This window comes from Acomys russatus, chromosome 22 (genome assembly GCF_903995435.1).
Source record: "Acomys russatus chromosome 22, mAcoRus1.1, whole genome shotgun sequence".
NCBI lineage: Eukaryota > Metazoa > Chordata > Mammalia > Rodentia > Muridae > Acomys > Acomys russatus.
This window is the reverse complement of record NC_067158.1, coordinates 53,269,689-53,294,082: the sequence shown is the minus strand read 5'-3', so window position 1 is coordinate 53,294,082 and position 24,394 is coordinate 53,269,689. Positions and strand designations below refer to the sequence as shown.

At 46.0% G+C, this 24,394-nt stretch overlaps 1 protein-coding gene across 1 annotated transcript in view; it reads right to left on the bottom strand.

The window, feature by feature from the left end:
• Fam114a1 (family with sequence similarity 114 member A1) overlaps positions 1 to 18,161 on the bottom strand; it is a 68,238-nt gene extending 50,077 nt beyond the window's left edge. Inside the window, exons 1-3 of the mRNA XM_051164770.1 lie at positions 18,086 to 18,161; positions 11,342 to 11,745; positions 1,687 to 1,774 (exon numbers count right to left, since the gene is read on the bottom strand). Of these exons, the coding sequence (XP_051020727.1) occupies positions 1,687 to 1,774; positions 11,342 to 11,689 (436 nt within the window). The 5' untranslated portion in view covers positions 11,690 to 11,745; positions 18,086 to 18,161. The remainder of the gene's footprint in view (positions 1 to 1,686; positions 1,775 to 11,341; positions 11,746 to 18,085) is intronic.
• Positions 18,162 to 24,394: the final 6,233 nt, after the last annotated feature.

Here is a 24,394-nt window from a genome sequence, read left to right as displayed (position 1 = left end):
GATTGTAAGACCCAGTGGAGGACACAAGGAAATGGTGCCGTTCAGACACAGCAGGACTGACATGCATCTGAACTCACAGAGATTGGCAGCAGGCACCGGCCTGCAACGATCCAAACATGATGGGGTCCCAGTGCTGAGAGAAGAGGTGGAAACAAATCCTCATCCCTAACCCAGAACTATCTCCGTCAGCTGATCACATTAGAAAAGGTAGTTTTCTCCGATGGAGTCTTGCTGGGTATACAAACCATGCCTAAAGGAGGCCCCGTGCTCAATATTAGACAGGCAATGCAAAATGAACTCAATGGTAATTTTGTAGATTTTTTTTTTTTGTCTCATAACACTTTTGGCATTAAAAAAATCTTACTAGTCTTTTGCTTTTGCTTATATACTATGATTGCCAATCTTGTGTGTGTGTGTGTGTGTGTGTGTGTGTGTGCAAGTGCATACATATGACTGCATATATGTGTTTCTTGTGCTTTTTCTTTGTTTTCTGTTTGTTTCTTTGTCTTATTGATTGGTTTGTTTTATTATTTGCCTGCTTGTTTTCTAAGGAGACAGAAGGCATAGAGTTGGATGGGGGAAGAGGACCTCGGAGGTGATGAGGAAGGGGAAACCATGATCAGAATATATTGTATGCAAAAAAAGTATTTTCAATTTAAAAAAAGGGGGGGAAACCAAAAGAGTTGGGAGTGGAAGAATATACCAAGAAACCTGAGCTTGGGAAGGCATTAGCCATTATTTTTTTTTCTCTATTTATAAACAAATACAGAAAATTTATTTTAAAGTGTATATCCAGGAGAATAGATTAACTTGAATGAATTAATTTTATCATCCAATGAGAAATGAACAATGTAGTGGAAGCCAGGGTGCTCAGGGATAAGGTCAATACTCAGTTACTGTAACATTAGCAGCCTCGGGATGGGTATATGTGTTTCCTACCTGCGTATTTTCTTCTATTTTTATTGCATTGCTTCACTGTAGATTTTTTTTCCTTATCAAGATACTTCATGTTCTCTTAGAGAATGAAAGAGTTGTTCAGCTAAAAACTTTCAAGTGACATGAAGACCCTCTCTCAAACTAACAGGACACCGAAGTGACATAAAGAAAACAAACAAAAACTATTAAAGTTGGATGGTAAAACAGCCTGAAGAATATATTAACCTGGGTGTGATGGTGCACACAGGTAACCCCAGCATTCCGGAGTCTGAGGCAGGAGAATCACAAATTCAAACTCAGCCTAGATTACACAGTAAGTCTCGCTCTGAAAAAATAAATCTGTGTGATGTGTGTGTGTATGTCTATCTCTCTCTGTATATATGTATATGCATAAACATGTGCATACATATCTTAAACCTATATTTTAGGAGATAATATAATGGTTTAAAACCACATTTTATGGTTTTCAAATCCTACCCCTAAAAATACTGATTTAGATAATGTCCTAGTGTCCCCATGGGTCAGCATTTTTATCTGTAAAATGGAGAGAGTAAGAATATCCCTTCACAGAGTCATTGTGAGAACAAATACATTAATATTTGTGATGCCCTAGAGCAGCAGACACTGAAAATGGATTTCTTATGGGCAAATGTTAAACTCCATCAGTAAGTGTATGGTATGTCAAAATCTCTTGTCCCGTCAAGCTTCTGAACTCTTGAACTCTGTTCCAGTGCAACACCCAACACTTACCTACTGTGGCTGATGCAGATGAGAGCAGAGATTTCCCCCAGGATCCCCAGCCTGCCCATCCTCCAGCCTGTGGTGCGGAGTCCACAGCCTGCGGAAGAACAAATCAGCAACAGGTCAGATACTCACTTTGCCTCTGAGTGGAGCAACACTCATTTGGAGACGCAGTCTCAGATGCAGAGAAGGTTCAGGAACAAAACCCGCCAACAGCCAAGCATATCTCCTGGGCTTATAGTGTATACGGGTCATAAAAGAGTCTCTTGACCTGCACTGCAGTTTGTATTTTGGAACCAAACTGAGTAATGCAGGTGTTGACTCCTATAGACTTGGCCCAATTCGAGAAGGGAACTGTAGTTCTCCTGTTATGGGGACAAGGGCTGCCAGGGGTGAGGCGGGGGGGGGGGGAAGGTAGAGAAGTGGAGGGGAACAGGGAAATGCAGCACATTAGAACACAAAAACTGGCTTGAAAACATTTTAAAATAACCCTGATTTGGCAACTCTTACAGAGCTGAATAAATGTCCCTTTCAAGACAGCGTCCTGATGCTGACAGAGCACTAAGCCAACACAGGGCGCTACCTGCCTCCATCTTTTGTATTATGGGAGGAAAATGCACTCTGTTCTGTAAACCACGATATGCTGGATTGTAGTTATCCGTATCCCGTGTACATCCCTAACTGATTTACCCAGTATATACCAAACACCATCCCATCAGCAGAGAGACATGAGGAACAGAAAAGGGCATAGAACTGAATTACTTGGGTCTGAGGCGAGGTTTTGCCATTCTGGGCAATGAGTTCCTGAGGCTCTTCTAAGCCCTCATGCACTCATTACAAACTGCAACACATGGCAGAGGAAGGCTTTCATGACTAGGGGAGCGCACGCAATGCTGTCACAGACTTGTGTGTGTGTGTGTGTGTGTGTCTGTGTGTGTGTGTCTGTGTGTGTGTGTGTGTATAACTCTCAGCACCAATAACCCCACAGGGTTTTGTGAACATTACAAGAGTTATTTCATATGAAGTTATGAGTGGCGTCACTGTCATACAAACACTCTGTGAATGTTAGGCAGTGACAGTACTATGAAACACCAGCTTTAAGACAATGAAGAGGAGAGCTTTGAGAGCTGCCTGTCAGTTTTTCCTTCCGTCTGGAAACAGAGAGAGGCTCGTTAACATGGGGGAACACTCATGACTCACTACCGTACTTGTCTGTGGTGTCTAGACTGATTCACCTCACTCGACAATGGAATCCCGTGGTAGTTCTGTGGCACCGGGAAGACAGATGTAAGCCGGTGACTAACACCGTCCTCTCACTGGGCCAATCTCTATTTGGATGAGGAAGAACAGTACACTCAGGGGTGAGGGCATCTGGCTCTGATCTACAGTATTGAATATGCCCTGTCAGCTGGTAATTGGAAAAGAAACATCAAAGGACTCTAGAATTTTTTGCTGTGTGGGAAGTGACCACTTCAGTCGCTTTACTAACAAAGTCCTTGGCACTGAGTTGGCACTTCCTGACTAGTTACAAGGACTACTACTTATAATCAATAGAAAATCCCCAAGTGGCTAACAGTGCACATTTAACAAAAAATATAAACCAAATAAATATTGACCACGAATTATATATCTCTTCATGAATACTGTCTCCACTCACTGGTCGTGATGTGACACACTTAGAAGCTATAACGCATACAACCAATGAGATGGTCCGGTGGGTAATGGCACTTGCCATGCAGGCCCAGTAACCTGGGTTCAACTCCTGGAGCCAGTGTAGAGGCAGAAGGAAGTAACCGTCTCCACGAAGTCCTTTTACCTCTACACGTGTGCCATGGCATATGGGCATGTGTGAACACACACCTACACATTCAAATAAAAACAAAATAAGCAGAGTGCATCAACTCGACTCCCACATTATTAAATGCTGCCGTAAAGCTCTTTTCCCCTCACCTTTCACCCGTGCACCTCCTTTAACAGAGACCTTCATGACCTAACTCAGAAAGCAGAGAGCATCCTCTGAGAACTCGCTGCACTTTTCCCTCCTTCCCAAAAGCTCAAAGGAATGACCTCGAATAGTCAGGACAAGTCAGACTTGGAGATCCAAAACATAATTAGAGGAGTGGGAGAGATGGCTCAGCAGTTAAGAGCACTGGCTGCTCTTTCAGAGGACCTGGATTTAATTTCTAGCACCTACATGGCAGGCAGCTCAGGAGGTCTGATACTCTCTTCGGAAGTCTGTGGACATTAGGCATGCACATGACTCACAGGCATGCACATAGACAAAAACACCCATACACATACACGAAATAAATAAAATTTAAATAAAAAGTAAAATGTAACTGGTTCTTTGAACAGCAGCAACCATTGTGTGGTCCTAAGAATATTTTATTTTAAATTTATTCAGATTACATCTCAATTGTTAAGTCCTAAGAATATTTAACTGTGTAAGATTCCATCAAGTTCAAAGGTCCTTAAATAAAAAAAGATATCTAAATACCTAGCATCCCACTTAACATCAAATAAAAAAGCCCTATTTAGGTTGGAACTGTGGCTTTAACGGTAGCACCCTCACCTGGCAAGAGCAAGGCCCCAAATTCCATCCTCAACACCATCATCACCAACACCAAAGGACCACATCGCTTACTGAGGTTGGCATGTGGCTTGGTCACAAAGCATTTGCTTAGCTTGTATGAGACCCTGGGTTAGATTTCCAGGAAAACAATCAAACTATTTAATTTAGGTGAACAAGTTCAAAGCTATAAATAGATACAAAGTAAAACTCTAGAGGAGTCTGTCAAACACAAAGACCACACACATTTAGATGGAAAATATATATTCCTGTGTTAAGGATAAAAGACCAACCTGGTCTGGCTCAGAAGTTAAGAGCACTGACTGCCCTTCCAAAGGTCATGAGTTCAATTCCCAGCAAGCACATGATGCCTCACAACCATCTACAATGAGATCTGGTGCTTTCTTCTGGTGTGCAGGCAGAATGCTACATACATAATAAATAAATAAATCTTTAAAAAAAAAAAAAAGATCAATCTGGATGTCTCGACCCCAAGAGAGATGGGGAATCAGCAACTGTGTGTCTCATACCTGGGATGTCGGCCATGGGACCCACAAAACCCAGCCTTCTGTGAGTTCTGTAACTCACAGCACAGATACTCTAAAAAAGAGCCTCGATGTGGTGGCGAGGCTGCAAGCTGTCCTGGGAGCCTGCAGCTCTGTCAGAAGGTCTGACTTGCAACGGCCTCAGTTATTCCCAAGTAATTTTCTTTCCCGATGAGTATCCGTAATTCAACTCTGGGAAGATTTAAAAATTAAATGTAGAAAGGCTAATGCACCAAAGCCATGCTGTTAATGGTTTTTGTGCACATTTGGCCTTTTCTGTCCTACTAATATTTATGAAACTTAACAGGGTGACAAGGTTTGAAAACCAATTTACAATGAATAACTGAATTATCACATTACAGACTTTTAAGCTGAAATTGCTCCATATTTAGGAATACTATATTAACATTTATGTCTTTAAGCCCACTCTATAAAGTTAATAGCTTTATAATAATTATCAAGTACTCATTGTTTGGTAATCTATAGATAAATGAGGCACTTAAAAAGGAAATAGAACGTATCACACTTTTGTCATTTAAAACACTTGAATATATTCAAGTTGGTTTAAACAAACAAACAAACAAGACTAGACATTAACCAAATCTCCTTGGAAAGTGGCTGCTCAGTTTTGCTGGGCTTTATAAACAGAATTATGATTTGTGAGATGAACATAAATCCTAAGGAAAAATTGAATACTTAAAATTGCAGTCTTAATATACTAAACACTAATTCTTTAAACCAAACTAAGCATCTCTAAGTAGATCTTTTTATGTACAATACACACACCAGCTTAGTCCCCAAAACCCACCTAAACCTAAATCTAAGGATACCAAAGCCAACTGACTAGGGTTCCATCCTTTCTGTTGTCATGGAGACAATGCAGTCCTCTTAGTTACCACTGTCAATTCCACCTGGCCCCCCCCCCCCGTGGGCTGGGCCCTCACACATCATCGATGAGGAAAATATTCCCACAAACATGCCTGCAGGCACACTTTATGGAGGCGTTTCCTCACTCAAGAGTCCCTCTTTCCACATGGCTCTGGCTTGCATCAGGTTGCTACAATGCTAACTAACGCACACCGGGATCGTGAGCTTGCGCCACTTCACTCGACTCTGCTTTTCCTTCCCTAGGAACAGAGCTCTCTGGAGCAGTCTGTGGTCCTGAGTCTCCCTTTGTGAGTGCTTGTGGCATTAACATTGTAATCCCTCCCCATAATGTCCCTCATGAGCTGCTATGACCTGTGCCAGACAACAAGGATAATATTTAGGGAGGGTGATAAAGAATTTAGGGAAACTCGGGGTGTGGGGTAGCAGCTGGCTTCTTCACAAACATAAGGACCTGAGTTCGAATCCCTGCCACCCATGTGAAAGCCAAGAGTTGTTGTGCATGATCTGTAACCCTAGTGCCCGGGGAGCAGAGACAGGCAAGTCTCTGGAGCTCACTGGCCAGCCAATCAGTGAGCTCTGAGTTCAGTGGGAGCTATTGTGTCAAAAAATAAGGTGGGGTACAAAGATGTAGGACACTTTGATATGACCTCCTGCCTCCACATATATGTGCACATATGTTCACTGTCATGCACGTGTGCACCTATAACACATACCACACACCACACACACACACACACACACACACACACACACACACACACACACACCAGGATCTAGAGTAAGCTGGCCCAGGCTGGGTCTGTTCAGAGTTGCTGGGCTGGTATACCATAAAGTCTTGCAGATCCCTAAGAACAAGTACCATCCTCAAACAGTATCCAAGACAAACCTCTCTGAAGTGATGTGGGAGACATACCTGATCCTCAAGGGTGGTTTAAATAAATGCTTCGTTGAAGGCTTCCCTTCAGCCTTCGCTGAAGGCTGCAGCTATAACTGCTCCTGTGTCATTGCCTGACCTTTCTGGACTACAGAAATCCCGCAGAGGCCACGTTTCTTGGACTCCTGATGGCATGGAGCTGGTAGAGTTATAAGAGGAGGTGTCATGCTAACAACCCATGCACACGTGAGGACGGGGGCTCTCTCCCAGAGATGTTTTGAGTAAATCTCGCAGAAAGGCTATCTCCATGGCTTCTGAGCCTGCATGCCAGAGAAGGAGTCCTGGAGACCTTTAGCTCCCTTGAGAGCATAAATGACATGATTCTTCAGAGCAGTGTGATGGAAAGTCTTGATCGACAGCATGATTGGATGAAGATAACCTATGGGTGTCTCAGGCACGCCTGTGAGTGTGTCTGATGGTGTTCCCAAAGACAATCAGACAGGAGGGTGACAGCGTGGTGGGTGTACTGATAACCCCTTGGTGGAGTCGCAACATGAAGGCACTGTAAGAAGATGGTAAACAACAGGAAGCAGGGCGACACTCGGGGCCTATCCTTGGGAGCCAGATTGGTCCTGGCCTCTTCCTGTATCTCTCTGCTTCCTGCCTGCCATGAGGTAAAACGCATCCTCTGTCACATGCTCTCACCACTGTGATGTTGGGACAAAGTCACCATGGCCCAAGCTCCCTGAGACTGCAAGCCAAAGCAAACATGCCCTCTCCTTAGGTTGTGTGTACACAACAACATGAAAGAACTGACACAGTCGTCACCTGACAGACTACTGGCCACATCCTTTGCTCTGGCCTTGTCCTGGTCACACCACCCTATCTGTCAAGGCATGGTCTCCACCCAGACACACAGGACCCTGATTCAAAGCAGCTACGCAGGTACAGATCACTCAACGGTAGACATTTATGCGCAGTGTGACACAGTCTAATGTACTGTAGCCAACTTTTTCCTACAGAAACTTTTTTTTTTTTTTTTTTTTTTTTTTTTTGCAGGGATGACGAGGTCTTCTCAGGCTTAGATGCTTTAGGATCTTAGATATTTTAGGAGTTTGACTATTGTCCAACAGAACCTGACATTACTGAGGAGCCTGTGTTCAGTGCCAAGTTGAACCTCTATTTCTAGCGCTTCCTTCCTCCCTGACTCTCTTAATGTTTTTTTCTAAAGATTTTTAAAATCTGAATTGGTAAGAGTTATTTTCATCATTGCAAGAAGATTGCTTGTAAATATCCAACAAAAGGCAAAGGCAATAAGTGACCAATATTTGTAGATTAGTCACAAAACTGATAACTTATGATATCAGCTTTAGGAACTCTGGCTAAGAAACTCAGGGGGAGTAGAATGTTCTTTTCTCATAATTTGCCCCCACACAAAAGGATTTAAATCTGACCCTGTGGTGTAAACATAAATATTTTGAGGTCAATTTGACAGCATGACCATTTACTAAAACAATAGCTAGTTCTACCGTAGGGTCTATGACCTGCCCAAGCCATGAGCATTTGACTAGGATTACAGTAGCAAACCTGAGGTATGCAAGTTTCATCTCATTTCACCCCATTTGTTCAAGCCGCTTGTGAAGGCGGATATGGTAGGAGCATGGTGGTGCCTTTTACTGTTCTGTTCACTAACAATCTTACTGTAGTTAGAAGTCTCAAGTTGGAATGTATAATTTATTCATCAGCACGTGGATTCTGAATTAAGTGGTTTAGTGAGGTTTATTCAAGTCTTTCCTAACAAATGGTGTGGTTTGATTTTTTTAACTTTACTAATATTATCATTATCCTCATAATTATTAGTATTATTATAGACAGAGTCTCATCTTGCCTAGGCTAGGGATGACCTTGAACTCGATGCCCCTGCTTGCTCATTTTTATCTGGCATTAAGGGTTGAACTCATAGCTTCTTTTTTTTTTTTTTTTCCTGAGACAGGGTTTCTCTGTGTAGCCATGGCTGTCCTGAACTTGCTTTGTAGACCAGGCTGTTCTCGAACTCACAGCGATCTGCCTGCCTCTGCCTCCTGAGTGCTGGGATGAAAGGCATGCGCCACCACACCCGGCTCATAGCTTCTTGAATGCTAGGCGAGCACTCTGCCAACTGAGCTACGTCCTCATCCCGCACCTATATGCCAGCAGTGCTACTTACAGTGCCAAACCTCTTCCTTTCAGTAGAAGCAGCAAGGATGCAGGATGGGCTCAGGGTTAGGAAGGCTCAGCTTGAATCACCACTATTCCCTCCTTTGCTCTCTTTTGGGTGGATAACAGGGGCTCTTGGTGTACTTAGGTATGCAAATTGCCAGCCGGAAGTTTAGATGTGCCCCATTCCTACTTCTGGGTATGCTATGGCTATTGTTTCTGCTTAAAGACTAATCTTCAAAAGCTACCTAAGAGCAGAAAGGGTGAATTGGCTTGCTCTCTCCAAATGACATTATCTTTGGTTTTATTTTTGTGGTGCTGAGGATCCTATTCCAGGACCATGACCCAAGCTAGTCAAGTGCTCTATCACTGCGCCAAGCACCCAGTCATCTTCAGATGCTTCTGAAGCGTTGGGTGAGCACCACGGAAGTGGTACCAAGAGATCACCTACTCAAAGAGTCATTAAAAGTTCCCTCAGTTATTGTTTCCAACCCTGGGTGAGCACAAGAGCTATCCGAGGCTCCTTAGAAAACGGAAGCCAGACTCACTCCATCAGGGGCAGTCAGGTCATCAGAAGCATCCTCAGCGGGTGGGGTGCTTGGCTAGAGTTGAAACCCTCTGGTCTGGGAGTCTGTGGTCCTTTAGGAGGTTCATGGCCTTGTACGTGACCACTCAGAAGTGATCAGCTTTTGTGGACACTTTCCATATCTGACCCAAATGCCCAGCTGTTTCTCAAGTCTCCTCCATACCATCCTCACAGAATGACCATGTGGCTTTAGTTAGAATTCCAGGCCTGTCCACTTTGCATGGGGATAACTGCAAATGCAACCTAACACTAAATTTTAAGCTTTTTAAAAACACAATGAGATTGCTTTGTATTTTCTTTGTTTGTTTGTTTGTTTGTTTGTTGATTTGGTTGTGTGGCTCTTGAGAGTGAACTTTGCAGGTAACCTGTTGCAATGGCAAAATGTTGAAAGTTTCCAGTGATGGAAACCAAACTCTCCTCCCTCAGGAAGCTCATGTTATCTTTGATCAGGTCTGAGAGTAAACCTTTAAGGAAGATAAAGAGAAGCCACACAGTAAATACAAGTCATATGACATGAGAAGCAGTCACCAAGGTCTTTGTGTGAAAATTCTGAGAGAGAGAGAGAGAGAGAGAGAGAGAGAGAGAGAGAGAGAGAGAGAGAGAGAAGAAAAGAAACCCAGACAAAGAGAACTGATGTTTCTTGACCAAAACTAACATAGTTAACGGCAACTGGGAAGTGAGTGGGCAGACTTCTTGGTTCCCTGTGTTGTGTCTATTCTCAGAACATTCCACTCAATTGCTTCTAGGTGACTTGAGGTGCACACTTCAAGATTAACAGGGCTAGTCCTCGGTGAAGACCAGACCCTGCCCCCACCCCCCATGCACCACCATTCTAGATCACCCAGACATCTCACGTCCTGTTCTATGCCATGCTTGGAGGGGAAGGCACCAGGAAACCAAGCTTAGATGGCCACGTCGCGGTAGCACAAGGAGCAGCTATCATCCCAGCACTCTGGAGCCCGATGCAGGAGGAGGAGGAATTTGAAGCCAGCCTGGAGGACACGGCAAGACCCTGTCTCAAAAACTCCTCCCTGTACCAAAGGGGGTGAGAGGAAGAAAGAACTAACAGGGAGACACTGGCCTAGCTTATCCTGCAGGCACTGAGGGAAGAGGAACTAAGTGAGTGCTGATTCTGGTCCCCTGGAAGGTGACAAGTGATAATAAATTTGTGGCCTAAATGTGGAAGATCTCCAAAGTAGACTTTTAGTTCTGTAACAGAACTCCTGGGGTTATCTGGGGATCCCTGGTCCCTAGCATTTGAAATTATTAGGGCCAAGACTAGTGTCTTTTGTTACCCACTGAGGAGCCCGGGATAAGCTGCTTGTATCTTTGAGCTTAGATACCTCATCCACCAACTGGAGTCAGAGATACCTAATTTGGAACCATTGCATGTAGCAAACTGCATATGAGATGACCAACAGAGCTCCTGGCATACAGGCTATGTCCAGGAATTGGTGGCCAGCCTAATTCTTATAACACAGAGATCAAAATGCAAATACCAGATCCACAAAGCCTTCTTCTGAACGTCTTCCCTCCCACCACACAGCATGCGTCAAGGATACATGTAGGGTCACAGCACACTTTGAACTCTTAACTACCGGTGCCAGAGCTTGGTAGAAAGTGCTACACTTGGTGGCTTAAATACAGTATTGGTTTTGAATAAGGTTGTGAGCCTCCCTCTGAAGCTTATGTTGTAATTTCACTTCCATGGGATAGTCAGAAGTGGGTCAGACTGAGAACAGGGCTGCTCTACCAGCCATTGGTGAGAAGCCTCGTGAGCAACCTTTCTCTTGCCGAGTGATGCCTTGAGTTACCTTGGGACACTGCTAGTAAGAAGGTCACTATCATATACAGCCCCTCTAGCCTGGATTAGAACTACTGCGAATCAGAATAAGCCCCTTTTCTTGATAACTTATCCAGCATGTGGTATTGTGTTGTTAGCAACAGGTAGCAGCCAAAGACTGGGTGTCAGGGGAGAGTTTAGGTTAAAACATGGCGACTCTTACCCCCTCATTCTGTTCTTTCAGAGGTATTTCAGATCCGGTGTCTCCCTCCAGGCTGACAGAATCAACGCACTCGACCAAGGTGTCCTCCGTCACCTCTCTGTTGAGGGGGTTCTCATCATTGGCAGCACTGGCCTTGCACGGCTCTAGGAGCCCTGTAGGGGCAGTCTCTGCACAGGCAGCTGCCATCTCATGCGGCTCTCCGGTGTGGTCAGCTGGCACTGATTCGTTCGAGGTTGTAGCTGGACCACCCTGCGCTTCGGCATCTTCAGCCGGGAAGTCACTACGGGGCATCTCGGCAGCATCTTCTCTGGTTCCGTTGGCTATGGCGTCGCTGGCATCATCAGACATTTTAATGTCTGTCAATGGGATTGCAGACACTCGTACTGGCGATATTCATTCAAAGCCTGCAGTAACGGAATTATTATGCCTAGTGAGGGCCAACTCTCTTCGGCCAAGAAGCAACTCTATGTGACCTTGTGTGGCTAGACTAAGGGCTTATACAGACATCTATCTTTTAACCCTGGACCTTGAGTGCTTTCTTACACAGCTGTAGAAATGCTGGGTGCTATTGAGGGTCTTGGCATGGGAAGGCTGCCTTCATTTCTCTGAGAGGCCCCAAGCATAATCGTGAGAGTCCTCACCACAGTGAACAGAGGAAGGCTGGGCATGATGGAGAAGCAGATGACTGTGGAGAAGCAGAGACCAAAGTGATGCCCTTTGAGGATAAGGGGGGTGGGGACGGAGGTGGGGCACAAGGCAAGGACTAAGGCAGCTATGAGAGGCTGAAGAAGGCAAGGAAACCATGCTTTCCTTCTAGAGTCTGGGAGAACCCAGCCCTGCCACCATCTTGATCTAAGCCCAAGGAAAATCCATTGTCTGACTTCTGACCTCCACATTGTAAGAGAGTAAATGTGTGCCAGTCACAGAACCGGTAGTAAGAGGCAGCCGGCTGCAGGCAGGACTCTGCTGGGATTTAGTCTCAAAATCAGACATGGCTCAAAGTTCAATTCTGTCGCTTATTGAAAGTATGTCCTCTAAGCCTCAGTTTCCTAGTCTGGAGAATGACTTTTAGGAGAGACCATGTCTTAAAAAAATCAAACAAAACAAAATAAGGAAAAGAACAAAGAATGGCTAGGTGAGCACCTGATTTTGATCCCAGATCCACAGGGTACAAAGAGAGAACCTATTCCTCCTGCAATTGCTCCTCTGGCTCCACAAGCAAATCATTGCAAGTGGAAACCGCCCCCCCCCCACAATGAACGAATGAATCAGTGAATGAGAATTTGTTTGAAGAAAAAAAAAATGTATCTGAGAGCTTGTTTAAATAGTGCTACCGCTGGGTGCAGTGGCTCATGCCTGTAATCCCAGCACTTGGGAGGCAGAGGCAGGCAGATCTCTGTGAGGTCAAGGCTAGCCTGGTCTACAAAGTGAGTCCAGGACAGCCAGGGCTACACAGAGAAACCCTGTCTTGAAAAACAACAACCAAAAAAAAAAGGTGCTATTAATTTTGCCTCATCACCAGGCACACACGCAGAACTCAGAGACACACACGGCTCCTGGTGACCACAGTGCTTACAGGTTTCTTACACCACTCACTTGTGGTTCTCAAACACCTGCTTCCTTCCATTCCACTGACACAGAATAGGCAAGTGGCTGTTTTAGGGGCACAAGAAAGAGTAGTGGAGTGTAAAAGTAACTTCTATTCTCCTGGCTCATTTGTTGTCTGGAAGGCTTACCACCTCCTTCTGCTGACCTAGGCCTAACCCTGGAAGCTTCTAGGCTCTGTATAGTCTAACCTAGGCCTAGAATGTCCTCAGCCTCTGAGACTTACTGCTTAATAAGCTCACCCTTACTTGTTCTTTCTGAGCTGGGTCAACTCAGCTGCTCTGCCTCAAACTCTTCTCCCAGCTAACTTATTTAATCTGGCTTCTCTCTCAGCCTGAAGTTGCTCTGCTTGGCCTCAAACTAACTGACCAATCTGCTCTAATCTTCTGGTTCTCATTTTCTGGCATGTTCCATCTTCACCTGAGTTCTCCCTCTCCCTCTCCCTCTCCCCTCTCTCTCTCTCTCTCTCTCTCTCTCTCTCTCTCTCTCTCTCTCTCTCTCTCTCTCTCTCTCTCCAACCCATCTCTCTTACTGTCCTGGTAAAAACTGCCTCCTCTCTCTGTAAAACTGCCTCTTAAGTAGCTTCCCTTTCCTCTCTCTCCTCGTGAGAATGGAGAGTGACTGCTAAGGAAGAGGAGAGTTCTCTTGAGATGACAAGAATGTTCTAAGTTGGGTGATGGCAGTAGCTATATAGGTGTGCTAATACACCACCCCAAACAAACAAACAACAAAAACAGTAGCCATAATGTGTAAAACCAGGAAACTCCTAGTACGTGGTATGATTTGTAAATTATAGCTTAATATGCCAATAAGTAATCCTAGTGGCCAACTGGACATCTCTCCATGTCGTTTTTTTTTTTGTTGTTGTTGTTTGTTTGTTTGTTTGTTTTGTTTTTTAAGACAAGTTTTCTTTGTGTGGTCCTGGCTATCTGGAACTCCCTCTGTAGACCAGGCTGCTTTTGAACTCAGAAATCCATCGGCCTCTGTCTCCCAAGTGCTGGGATTTCTCACCAGCAGGTCTCCTTGTCTCTTGTGTTTCTCACAACAACTCCTACATTTCTCCCAATAACAGGCTTTAAATCTCAGTGCCGTTGCTGCTCAGGAAAACTTCACCCTCCTAAAAATTTATAGTATACCGAAGTCATGGGCTCTAAGGAGAACCCACTACCGCCACTTTCCTAAAGCAGTTAATTTCTAACTGCAGCCTAAATGCTTGTCCTTATGTCCATAGACAAGTAATTCTCAGTCTTCATCAAAGAAGGTTCTTCGCAGCAGATGGAGATTGTTTCAGAAAACAAAAAATGCTCAAAACTTGCCTGAGCCCAATTAATGCATTTACAACACAACTGTCGCACCTAAGGCTCAGCAGACACCGTGGAAGAGAGGGCAGAAAGACTGTAAGAGCCAGGGGACCCGGATGTCTGCTATGAGACCGTGGGAAGCAGCAGCCATGCAATCTTAACGATAGAGTCACCTAATCAAGACCTGCATAACGAACGACAACACGGGCTGACATGCTGAAGTGGGAGGGGGAAGTCTCAACAAGCCTCCAGCTCCAAATGAAGAGGTACAGGTGATTAATGGCTGCTGAAGAGACTCGGCCTTCTTCAGGGATGACCCCCCTGATAGGCTACCCAAGCCCAAGAGGTCAACCATAGATAAAGAGACATACGAGCAACACTGAATGGACTCAACAGGTTGTATATGTTTGTTCAGGCGTGTATATTTACATATATGTGCCTATATGCGTAATCATAACTTAAAAAGAGGCCATGAATGTGAGGATTGGAGGACATGAGAGGAGGGGGAGGGGGGTGGAAATGATGTAAATAAAATCCTCATGCGTGAAATTCTCAACTTAAAACAGAGACTATAAAACATCCAGAGCTATGGCTTACTGAGCTCTTACAGTAGGCAGGCTATGCAAATGTGTTGTTTCTGGTGAGTTAGATATGGCCAGCTCCATTTTGCAGATTAGAAAACTGAGGCCGAGAGAGCATATCTTTAGTGAATGACAGAATTAAAGTTCAAGAAAAAAATGTCTGACCTTGAGCTTGAACTCCATCAGAGCCATTGATGGTCAGAAGCCACGCCCGTTTCCCAACTTCTCTTCCCTGCCAGGTACTCACTGTGGACCTGCTTATGATTTCACCTTCGGCTTTTCCTTCTCCCCTCGGCTCCTGCCTAAATCTGCATTGTTTGCCCGCTGGTTCTAATTATATGGCTTTCCTGTATGCACCTCTGAGACTCTCTCGTCCTAGCCCCACTGAGGTGAAGCCGCACACTTCTACAGACAATACTCTGACCCAAACAGGAAATGAGACAGCATCACTACCTGCAGACACATTCACAACAGACTGCAGCTGGCTATTAAAATCTAACCCTCCACGGCAGGAGGGCCCAGAAGACTGGCCCTCCACTAATGCGGTAAGACACAAAATGGCGGCGAGAGGGGCACATTCGCAGGGCTTTGTCATTGCCCCTCTCTTTTTACCAGACCTCAGGGTTGAAAACACCGCTGCTCAATTGGATGAGTTAAATGTAATGGGTTTAATTGGGCCTAGGGACCCTTGGTTGCCAGAGCAGCACCGAAACACCTAAGGCCAGGTGAGCTGTATGGAGTTACTGTAATAGGCAGCACAGACAACACAATTTCTATGATGGCATGCGTGCTTCTGCGGACTTCGGTATTGGCTAATTGGTCAGATAAGAAGTCTGCTAAGTGTTTATTCTGTCTTTGTCTAATGCTTTGCTTTGCTTATACATTTAAGGACCAGATAAAACCATCACTTCCTTCATTCTTTGTGTCTCCCACATAGACTTAATGTTTCTTCTGAATTCCCAGAGTGCTTTGCTTCTACTTCACCTTGGACAATAGGAACTATCTGATTAAACTTGCTTGAGGTGCTTTTCTTATTTATACTGTAAATCCAAGGAAGGCATGATCTTGGCTTTTTTAAAAATATATTTCACACATGTGCTTTCTGCATCTATTAGAAAGCTCAACACTTAAGATTGTGCAGAGAATGCCTGTGCTTTTAAGGCAGGTGGTTTCAAGTGACGCTATGATGGGACATCCCTTCACATCTCAGATGTGTTCTGTCACTATAACAAATTCCTGAGATGGCCAACCCATGAGGATGAAAGGCTCGCTGTTCATTCACATCTTGGGAGGGGTCGGTCAACGCCTGGCTAACCCATGACTTTGGAGTTAGGTCACACATCCTAACAAGAATGGATGTCACCTTGTGGCCAGTACCTGTCACTTCATAGTCAGGAAGTAAATCAGAAGAACTGACTCTCCTCTCTTTTTCAAGGACGTGCCCCCAAGGACTGGAATTCCTTCTACTGGGCCCCACCTCACTGGGCCCCACCTCTGAAGCTCCCACCTCCCTCTTAGTGCCAAGTTAGGGACCAAGCTGTGAGCACTTGAGCCTTGGGAGGAAACTCCAGACATAAATCCTAAAACCAAATTAGAATGTCTCTTTTTAAATCGAAGCATTTACTGGAATGTCAATACTTCTGTCAGCAAGTCTGCAGATGGGAAAGGCAAAGGTCACGCGCTTTGCTCTAGCTGGTGTGTGACGTCTAAGGCAGTCAGTGTTGGCTGTGGGAGATCAAAACTTTGCCGAAGCAGTAAAGATGACTCGAGGCCACTGTGCTGAGAGAGGCTGTTGTGTTGAGTCACAGGAGCAGAATGGAACAGACTAGGTAGCAGGGGACGCTTGAAAAGGTATTGTCATTGACGAGCCGATAATGAAAACGTCTTTGTGAGCTGGGCCTGGTCTAGGTAAGAGGTTGGCAAAGTGCAACCTGCTGGTCAGATCCTGCCCTTTGCCCTTCCCTGCTTGGGCAAATAAAACTTTATTGGACACAGATGAAGCTTTCTGTTCACATGCAGTTATTACTTCTTTATACTCGCTGCAGATACAACATGGACCATGTGGCTGTAAGGCCACAGGAATGGAAGGACTAGCTGTCTAGCCCAGCACGGAGACCACTGTCTAGCACGAGACCTGGGAGCCTAAAGAGTCCCCTTTCTTACTCTCATCCTCCTGCCTGGTCTTGCAGAGTTGACCTTGGAGAACAGGCTCAAGAAGGAACAGCAAGAGCATTCGCACATCAACATCGTTTTCCTCTCTGTTTTTTGTTGGTTGTTTCCTTTTTTGTCAACTATAGTTAGTCACAGACCTTATCTGATACTTTTATTTCCTTGTAAACTAACTTGAACACCCTTATTATTAATCTGGATAATTAAGACGCACTGATCAACTTCACTTTTCTTTAGTTTTTTTTTTTTTTTTTTCCTTTTCGAGACAGGGTCTTACTATGTAGACTGGCCTAAAACTTGCTCTGTCGACCAGGCTGGCCCCAAACTCCCAGAGATCTGCCCTTTTCTGCGTCCCAGTTGCTGGGATTAAAGACATGTATCACCATGTACAGCATTTTTACTTTTCTGTAAGCAGGGATATGAGACCACATGTGGCCGTGATAAGCATTTGTGGGCAGATGAAAACCCTAATGGATACTTGTGCTGTGTTATGTGATTATAACACTCACAGGTGTTCTAATACATTGTGGCATAATGCCATATGCCATATTTGCATGTCAACAAATTTTAACTTCTATCCTAGGATGACTGGCTAATATCTATATTGCTTTATCCAGGGACACAATCTCCAGAGGTCTTTAATAAGCATTCACAGCTATTACCCTTGATATCACAGTTTTCAAAGGATGTCTACTGTTTTAGAGGTCTCAGCTACCATCCTCTTGGATGGATGCTTTAGGATTTGTTGTTGTTGTTGGGGATTTTGGGGGGGGGGGTATACCAAATTGCATAAGCCTGGGTAGAAATTCATTTCCATGTAGCATGGCATGTCCTAAAGATATGTGTTCCCATTAGAAATAATGCACCAGTGTCCTCTGTCCCTTCTATGTCCAAGGTCTAAGATCATATCAAGACCAACAGCCCATGGTCCCGGAGTTATTGGGTTTTCAGAGTTGTTGGAGTTGGGTTTTATACAGCTTCTAGCTGACTGCAGAACTCTGAAGCCTGAAGCTAGGTGGGTACTGGCTCTCAGCCTTGTCTCTAGAATACAGGCCTAAAAGAATGATGAGAAGGGACCACAGGCTTACCTGGCAGCTAGCATACATGCAAGTACACAGCAGAAGCCCAGACAGTCACGGCAGTACTGCTCTTGTGGGGAAACAGCAGAGGCAGGACTCCCAAGCCGCGGCTACCTGCGGCGGCCAAGTTGCCTTCAGTTAGTCCACCTGTGGTACAGAAAAACCGCTGCAATTAAGGGTCTTCTCTTGGTGTCTGTGCTGTATTCAACCAACAGCAAAAACCAGCCCTTCAGAAACAGGCAACGAACCATCCATAAGGTATTCAGTAGGGCTTGTTACAGTGAATGTATAGAATGCCTACACTTCACAAAGGCCAAAACGGTTATGGGGATGAGCCCTATTTTAGCTTCTAGTTATATTCCTAATTTGCATCTATCTATCTATCTATCTATCTATCTATCTATCTATCTATCATCTATCTATTTGCCTGCTAAAGGTCTGCCAAAACAATAAATTTCCCCCTTTTCTTTCCATTTTGCTCTTATTTTTTTTTTTAAAAGATCGGATATCATTTAGCATAGGCTAAACCACCTTGCTATGTAGCCAAGGATGACCCTGAACCTTTTGCTTCTCCTGCTGTCACTTCCAGTGTTATGATCACAGACGTTCACCAGCACAACTGTTTTATGTACTGCTGTGACTGCAACCGGGGCTTCAGGTGAGCCAGGCGAGATCTACACCATCTGAGCTACATCTCAAGCCCTTCATCTGTTTGTTCCACTACACTGTCACCGGTTCTAGATGACATCGTGACGGGGGACATGTCATCGGTTTTCAGACTGTGCCTTTGGTCTGTCGCCACCAGAAACTGTGTTCTAAACGGACAGCTGTTTCAGAGCAAGAACTGGTGACAGTGTATGGGGACTCGAGCTATAGTGAACGCCATGTGTCCAGGATAGGTGTTGCTTGTTCTGTCTGCACACTTGGATGTCTCCTGTGAGTTTGGTTTGGAACACTGATATCTGCAGCCGTGTCCATGGCTCTGACCCACAGAAACAAGGGGGCTGCTTCAGGAAGCTCGGAGGAGGAGGGATGCATAATGGCCCTTTGTAGGCTGGGAATAAGTTAGATTTCCATGAGCAAATTTATTCCACATCTAAAATGCCCCTAGAACCATTGGCGCATCTGCTGCATGGCTCCCTGAGTAAGTGCAGGAGGCAGAGGGACTACATTTCAGAAATAAGAAATGTGGGAGGAGCTGGAACAAAGCCACTAAAAAGTCATCCAGGGATGGTGGGTGGCTCGGTGGGAGTGTGCTTGCCTAGCATGCACAAGGCACTGAGTTTGATTCCTAGCACTGAAAAAATTAAATTAAAAGAAGGAAGGGGGCTGGAGAGATGGCTCAGTCGTTAAGAGCACTGACTGCTCTCCAGAGGTCCTGAGTTCAATTCCCAGCAACCACATGGTGGCTCACAACCATCTATGATGTGATCTGATGCCCTCTTCTGGCCTGCAGGTGTACATGCAGGCAGAGCATTGTGTACATAATACTAAATAAATAAATCTTAAAAAAAACAAAAGCAAAAACAAAGGAAAGAAAAATGGCCCGAACTAGTGCGAGGGAGACTCTTGACCATGGCTTCCCATGAGTGTTCAGGCTGGTGAGAGCATGTGCAAATTCCTAATATCAGAAACAGGCAGTCAGGATGCACACTTGGGTGTCTGAGACCAGAGGCTGCATGGAGGAACAGTGAGGTGGATTCTCAAGTGGAAAGGGTCAAACGGTGTCTCTTTGTGGGCAAACAACTAGCTCATTCTCACCGGGCTTCCGGCTCCCTCCTCCGTGAAGCTGGGATGGATAACATGATCTGGAGACTTCGTTCCCCTGACTGCAGAGAGAAATGAGGCCTTCACGGTGTTCATAAGTCTAGATTCACGCAAAATAAAGCTCCACCTTCATCGCACCATTTAGCATCCATGCTTCTCTTGGCATTAAAATGTCATGAAAACGTAGGGATGGTGGATGGCTTGTTTTTTTGGTTTTTTTGTTTTGTTTTTTGTTTTTTAATGGCCTTACTTGTTGAGCTACAAATGTAGTTACATGATACTCTGTCCCAGATTGCCTCCCTCACATTACAAAAGTGTGGCTCAGAGAAGGGCCAGGGTAAACCCAAAGGAGGTGAGGCTCCCCGATCCGTCCCATTTTCATAGTGCACACGCTCACTTTACACCGGATAGCTATTTTCCGAAGCACAGAAAAGACCTGTATTTGCTTTGCTTAAAAATTAAGTCGGGCCTGGAGAAACGACTCAGCAGTTAAGAGCACTGGCTGCTCTTCAGAGAACCTGGGTGGGCTGCATTTCTAGCACCCAAATGACAGCTCCAAACCCTCGTTAACTCCAGCCTCAGGTGAAGCCAACACCCTCTTCTGCGACCATGGGCACTGCATGGACACAGTCCACAGACACACATATACAGACAAAACATCCCCCCCACACAAATAAATAAATACATAGATAGATAGATAGATAATTAATAGCGGTATTTGTGTGGCATATGTGGCCCTTTCTGACCCACAGCCACACCATCTCTTGCAACTCAACCCTTCTTGCACTTTTGTCTCCTCACACTGGTCCTCACTCACATTCCAATTTCCACTCCCTCGGTTACCCAACATCTAGTGTCATCCTTAACTTTGAAACCACTTCACACCCCCCCCCCAAATAATGAACTGCTCCCCCATGTCCCTGCTCTTCTGAGACTTTGACGGCTTTCTCTCGACTGCCTTTAGAAGTCTCTCCTACGTCACTCTTCTTCAGGCCTGTGACCCGCGGGACCTTGCTGCATTGTGACCCGCAAATATTCACCGAACTGAAACATACTGTTTGATATTGATTTGAATGAGACAATGTTTCACATAAGCCTGGTGTGATGAAAGAAATAGCTCCTCCCTCACCCCCACCCACCCCCCACCCCCAGATTCAGGAAGGCCCCCTCCCCCTTCCCCAAATTCCTTCTTCAAATTCCACCCTTGGCCTTTTTAATACATTGGCACTTCTCAATGTAAGAAGCTAATCAGAACATTTCAGGATTGACAGAAGAAATGAAGGAGCCTAGGAATGTGAGTTGGGCGAGAAAGGAGCATCTAGGAAGCTGGGAGAGCTAGGGGAGGCGTCTCTGGGATGACCCTTGGCTATGCTGTGGTGTCCCAGGGAGGAGTTCAAGGGGTGCCGATTTAAAAAGCCATCTGTTTCTATCAAGAAGTTCAGGGTGGAAACAGTTGGTGTGGCCCAGATGGTGCTCCCATAGCCTGAAGAAAGTCCTTGTCTTTAAAGCAAAGCAGTGAGATATCCAAGCGGTGATTGGCGGCTGCGAAATACTCACCAGGTTTCTTGGAGAGGTCAAGCCGGCTGGGTACTGGGACAGCATTTGGGGTGGGGAAGAAGGGACCCAAGAGGGGCCTGGGAATCCAGGCGCTGCTAGCCTAGAGCAAGGGCAGAAGAGCAGGTATGCAGGGGACACGGCGGGAAGTGGTGATGGACCAGTATGGAGGTCAAGGCCTGAGCTCTGTTTTCCGAGAGCAGGCACACCCTCGGAATGGAGGTGTTTGCTTTCCAAGACCTGGATCCCTCAGAGCCTTACGCTGGGAGGACACTACTGCCCACCCTGACTTGGGACACTTGGGGAAACTTTTCAGACTGGTTTGTGCCCAGACTCTGGCAGCGGGCTGCCGGAGAGTTCCACGCGGGACAAGGGTGCAGACCCGGCATGCGGGCGTGTGGGTGTGTGCATGAGCGTGGACACGGAGCGACACACACTCACACACACACACTCATACGCCCGCACCCACGCAGGGCCCTCGCCCGTGCCTCCCGCACCTTCCCCGGACCTTCGTCCCCCAAGCAAGCTGCTTTCTTGGGACCTGTCTCCGCCGGTGACTTCTCTCGAATCACAGAGGACAGTGTTCGCGGCGCTCAGGACCCTTCCCGCCCGGGAAGGGGATGGGGAGAGGGCGCCCCGGGCTCTTACCGCTTGGCCGGCCGAGTGCGCGCCGGAGCCCCGGGTCCCGCCCCGCCACGTCGGCAGGACCGGCGGGGACGCGGCCGCAGGGGAGGGACCGGCCGAGCTGCTCCGCCCAGGGCCTCCCGCCTACAACCCCCGCCCGGCCCACTGCGACCTGACCAGCTGCGAACTCAGCAGTCCTAGCCTGGTGGTCCTGGCTGAGCAGGCGGACCCCTTGCCTTCCCTTCCGAAGCACCGAAGCACCGAGGAAACCCTAAGGAAGAGGTCCTCTTGCCTCACTGTGAAATTCCCCGGTTCTAAGTTAAGGTGGAATTCTCTGGCCACATCAGCGATGGGAGTGGAATGCGATTAAAAACAAAAAACGAAATCAATCAATCAAGCCACACTTTCTAGAAGGACAGCCAGCTTGGACATATGGATCAGAGCCCAGATTCATTCTCTTTGGCCTGGGAATTACACATCTGCGTTTGGCACAGAAAAACATATTTGTCTTATACAAACAAATTGTGTGTGTGTGTGTGTGTGTGTGTGTGTGTGTGCGCTCGTGTGTGTTGATTTTAACTGCTTATGCTGTAGATAGGAAGCACTCTGGATACCCCACAGTCAAGGATTAATGACATGAGCTTCCAATAATGAGGTCTGCTGTCGCTATTAAACACCAGGATTTATTACGTCGGAGGCAGTATAGTAAGGCCTTCCTTAATACTGGGACAACTGATTAGTCAGGGGCAGGGCCAGCTAGATGTATGCAGTAGTAGGGATTACTTTTGTACATATGTGTACACAAAGGATAGGCGAGATCATTTAGACACAGTGGGTCTTTCTGACCGATGTGTTTAAGGTTAATTTTCTCCTTTTCCCTTTGCCACTTATAATCGTCTTTTGAAAAATGACATGCACATGCTAAGAATTTATGAAGCTAGCTGGGCGCGGTGGCACACACTTATTGTTCCCACACTTGGAGAGGCAGAGGCAGGAGGATCTCTGTGAGTTCGAGGCCAGCCTGGTCTACAAAGGAAGTCCAGGGCAGCCAAGGCTACACCCTGTCTCGAAAAACTAACCGGCAAGCAAGCAAGCAAGCAACAAAAACAAAACAACAAAAAAAGAATGTATGAAGTTTAGGTAAAACCAAGATGTGACTTTTGGCCTGTCTTTTGTTGACCCTGTTTTGTCTCAGGCGGTTGACTACCTGGTAGTCGGGTGCCTGTGGCTGCTGTGGGTAGCCTGTGGCTATGTGTGCTTGCTTGTGCGGTGTGTGGTAGCCGCTGGGATGTGGGGAAGAGGTCTCAGCTCCCCTAACACTTTTTCTATGAAAATTTGCACATATTGAGTGAGTTGAAGTAATGAAGGTTGCATTTGGTGCCACACTGGGGACCAACAGTTACTTTAATTCTCACGTGGGGCCTGGGAACACAGGGGTACATTCTCTGGTGGGGTCCTGGTTACAGGATGATACACATGCGGAAGCTGAGGAATGGGGAGACAAGTGGGGTCCTATTTAATGGATAACAGTAGTGATGTCTGCTGCCCTCACATCTGTTCTTCCAGGACCCCAGCCAATCAACAACCGGTACACACTTCTAGCACGTATGTTTGAGCCACACCCACGCACACGCAGCTATTGCATTCAGGTCTTCCCTAGTTTTGCGAGCCTCCCTCCATCACGCCCTCCCTCCTGTTAGCACCCACTTAGTATACTTATATCTTTGGGCATGAATGCCCTCATAAGATACATGTCTGAATGTGCACGCTTTTTACTGCACCTACACGGTGTTATACAACAGACATCCCATCTTCACTCAGCGTGAGTGCTAGTCTAGCCATCTTGGCGCTTTCTAGTTCTTTTGTTGCTCTGACCTGCTATGGGGTGCCCCATCACCGCATCAGATGACTTTTACTCACCATTGCCTTAAGTGGGGGAACGCCTGAGCCTCCAGATCCTTGGAACCATATTTCAGACCATAGCAAACATCCTTTTCTCTGTGTCGTGCTCTGGGTCAGGATGGATAGCCCGCTGATGTACTTTTTCAGGTGGGTTATACAAGTTCATGTTTCTGGTTTGTTAGGTTTTTCTTCTGAATGGGACTGGCCTCCTTCTGGAGGCTTCTCTGTATGTACGCTCACCAGCATCTGGTGCTGCTGAACTTTCTGATTTTGCCAGTCCACTGTGTATAAGTGCCACAGACTTTAACATTCTTTTATCCAATCACCATTTCTTTCCTCTTTTTGCGGGGAGGAGGAAGGTATGTTTCGAGACAGGGTTTCTGTGCATAGCCCTGGCTGTCCTAGCACTCTCTCTGTAGACCAGGTTGGCCTCGAACTCACAAATCTGTCTGCCTCCTGAATGCTAGGATT